At 32.5% G+C, this 1,843-nt stretch overlaps 1 protein-coding gene across 1 annotated transcript in view; it reads right to left on the reverse strand.

Moving 5' to 3' along the window:
• The window catches only part of LOC136795146 (ankyrin repeat domain-containing protein 65-like), a 1,889-nt gene extending 494 nt beyond the window's left edge, over positions 1–1,395 (reverse strand). Inside the window, exons 1-2 of the mRNA XM_067044781.1 lie at positions 1,324–1,395; positions 753–1,172 (exon numbers count right to left, since the gene is read on the reverse strand). Coding sequence (XP_066900882.1) covers positions 753–1,172; positions 1,324–1,395 — 492 coding nt within the window. The remainder of the gene's footprint in view (positions 1–752; positions 1,173–1,323) is intronic.
• Positions 1,396–1,843: the final 448 nt, after the last annotated feature.

Consider the following 1,843-nt stretch of genomic DNA (forward strand, 5'->3'; position numbering starts at 1 on the left):
GAAAACGTTAAAAAAGATGATATCAATCATTTTTGAGCTGACCTTATTGCAGAAGGTAGGATTCCTGCCCCTCTTAAGTATGTCAAGATCAAAATTGATAATAAAATCTAACTTAATTCTAACTTAAAATCTGACTTTCTCACATATTTTGTTGGTGTTGGAGCTACCCCAAAACTGACGAGTCTGCCAATTATAGATAGGAGGAATAAAATATAGCGGCTGTTTCAATTCCTTAAAAAAAACATTATTTTTTCCTTCGAAGCTCTATAGTTTAAAAACTACCAACAACACCAAATCTAAAAAGAACATTATATAAAGAAGAGTTATTTGCTGAAATATCAGCCTCTATCAATAGAGTTATTTATGTCCAATAGTTCTCGAGATACAGCTTTTTAAAATGCTCTATTTAGAAAATTTTATTGTTATTGCTTTTGTATAGTTATTATTTAAAACTGTTAATTTAAATTTATGTTTAGTCATGAATAAGAATTAGAACTTCTTAGTTAGTTATTTGACATTAACACCTAGCTCACCTCAGTAAAAAACCAGTTAATAAACGATAATCACCCAAAACTAGCAAACGTGGCTTTTACTTTACGTATATACTTTATGTGACTAAATTGTTACTAAGTAAAAGCCAAAAAAAATAAAATTAATCCTTTTAATGAATGATGTATTTACAAATTACAGACTTCATTATTTTACGTTCACAAGTTTACCTATTAAATACCACGAAAGTGTCTCAGGAGCACAGCAATTTCTTCATGGCCATGGGACACGGCAATGTATTCCCCTGTGTGGCCGAAAATTGTTGGAGAATCTTCAGCCCCGGCCTGCAGCAGAAGCATGACGGCGTTGCAGTGACCGACAACTGCCGCCCAATGCAGTGCCGTTTGGCCGGTCACTGTCTTAGCCATGACGTCCGCTCCGTGCCGCAAGAGAATACACATGACCCCCGTCCTTCCCTTTGCTGCAGCTTCTTGTAGGGCCGTGCATTCCACTGCTCCTCTGAGGTTTGGATTGATTTTTTGGGCAAGGAGCGTTCTGACAACCGCTCTCCTGCCCTTCTTTGCAGCTGTATGGAGCAATGGCCTCTTGTTCTTGTTGAGGAGGGAAATGGTCTCTTGTGTTACTAACAGTGCTTTAATAACCCCCGACCTTTGTTTTATGACCTAAAATCAAAAACATTTTTTAACAATAATTATGGAAACAAAAAGGTTTCTATGTGGCATATCAGATTATAAAATAAGATTTTTTTGAAAGCATTAAATTAAAAAAAAGTAATCATTAAACAATGTAAGATGAACATTTAACTTTCCATACAAAAACATTAATGCATTTGGACTTGAAATAATAACCAAAGAAAAGGGCTCTATTATATTCATTTAGGTTCATATTTTAGAAATAAAAATTGTATACATTATAACCTAATGCATTGTTTATGATATATATTGTTTTGTTTTTTTAAATACTATTATTTAATGAAATTATTGTCATTGTAAGTTTAAAAAAAAAAAAATCCATTAACCTATCTAAACGTTCAAAAAAATAGGATAATTAAAATTGGAAAGTTAAATTAACCGCTCTCGGAATTATACGCCTCTTTCGCTTTTTTACAATCCTAATAACAAACTTGAAGCAAATGCAGTCGATAAGATGAAGACTTCTGTATATTTGATATACTTTTTTTTTAAATCCTTTAATCGACACTTCTTGTAAGAGCTCAAATGTTTTAACAGTATTGCAAATGAAAATTGAGACAAGAAATGAAGGAGAACCAGATACAGTTTTATAGAACATAACAGTAAATTGTGGTAGTTAAAACAACATTATTTATCATGTG

Source organism: Halyomorpha halys, unplaced genomic scaffold, assembly GCF_000696795.3.
Source record: "Halyomorpha halys isolate HHAL.00 unplaced genomic scaffold, Hhal_1.1 Scaffold1292.1, whole genome shotgun sequence".
In the NCBI taxonomy this organism is placed as follows: domain Eukaryota; kingdom Metazoa; phylum Arthropoda; class Insecta; order Hemiptera; family Pentatomidae; genus Halyomorpha; species Halyomorpha halys.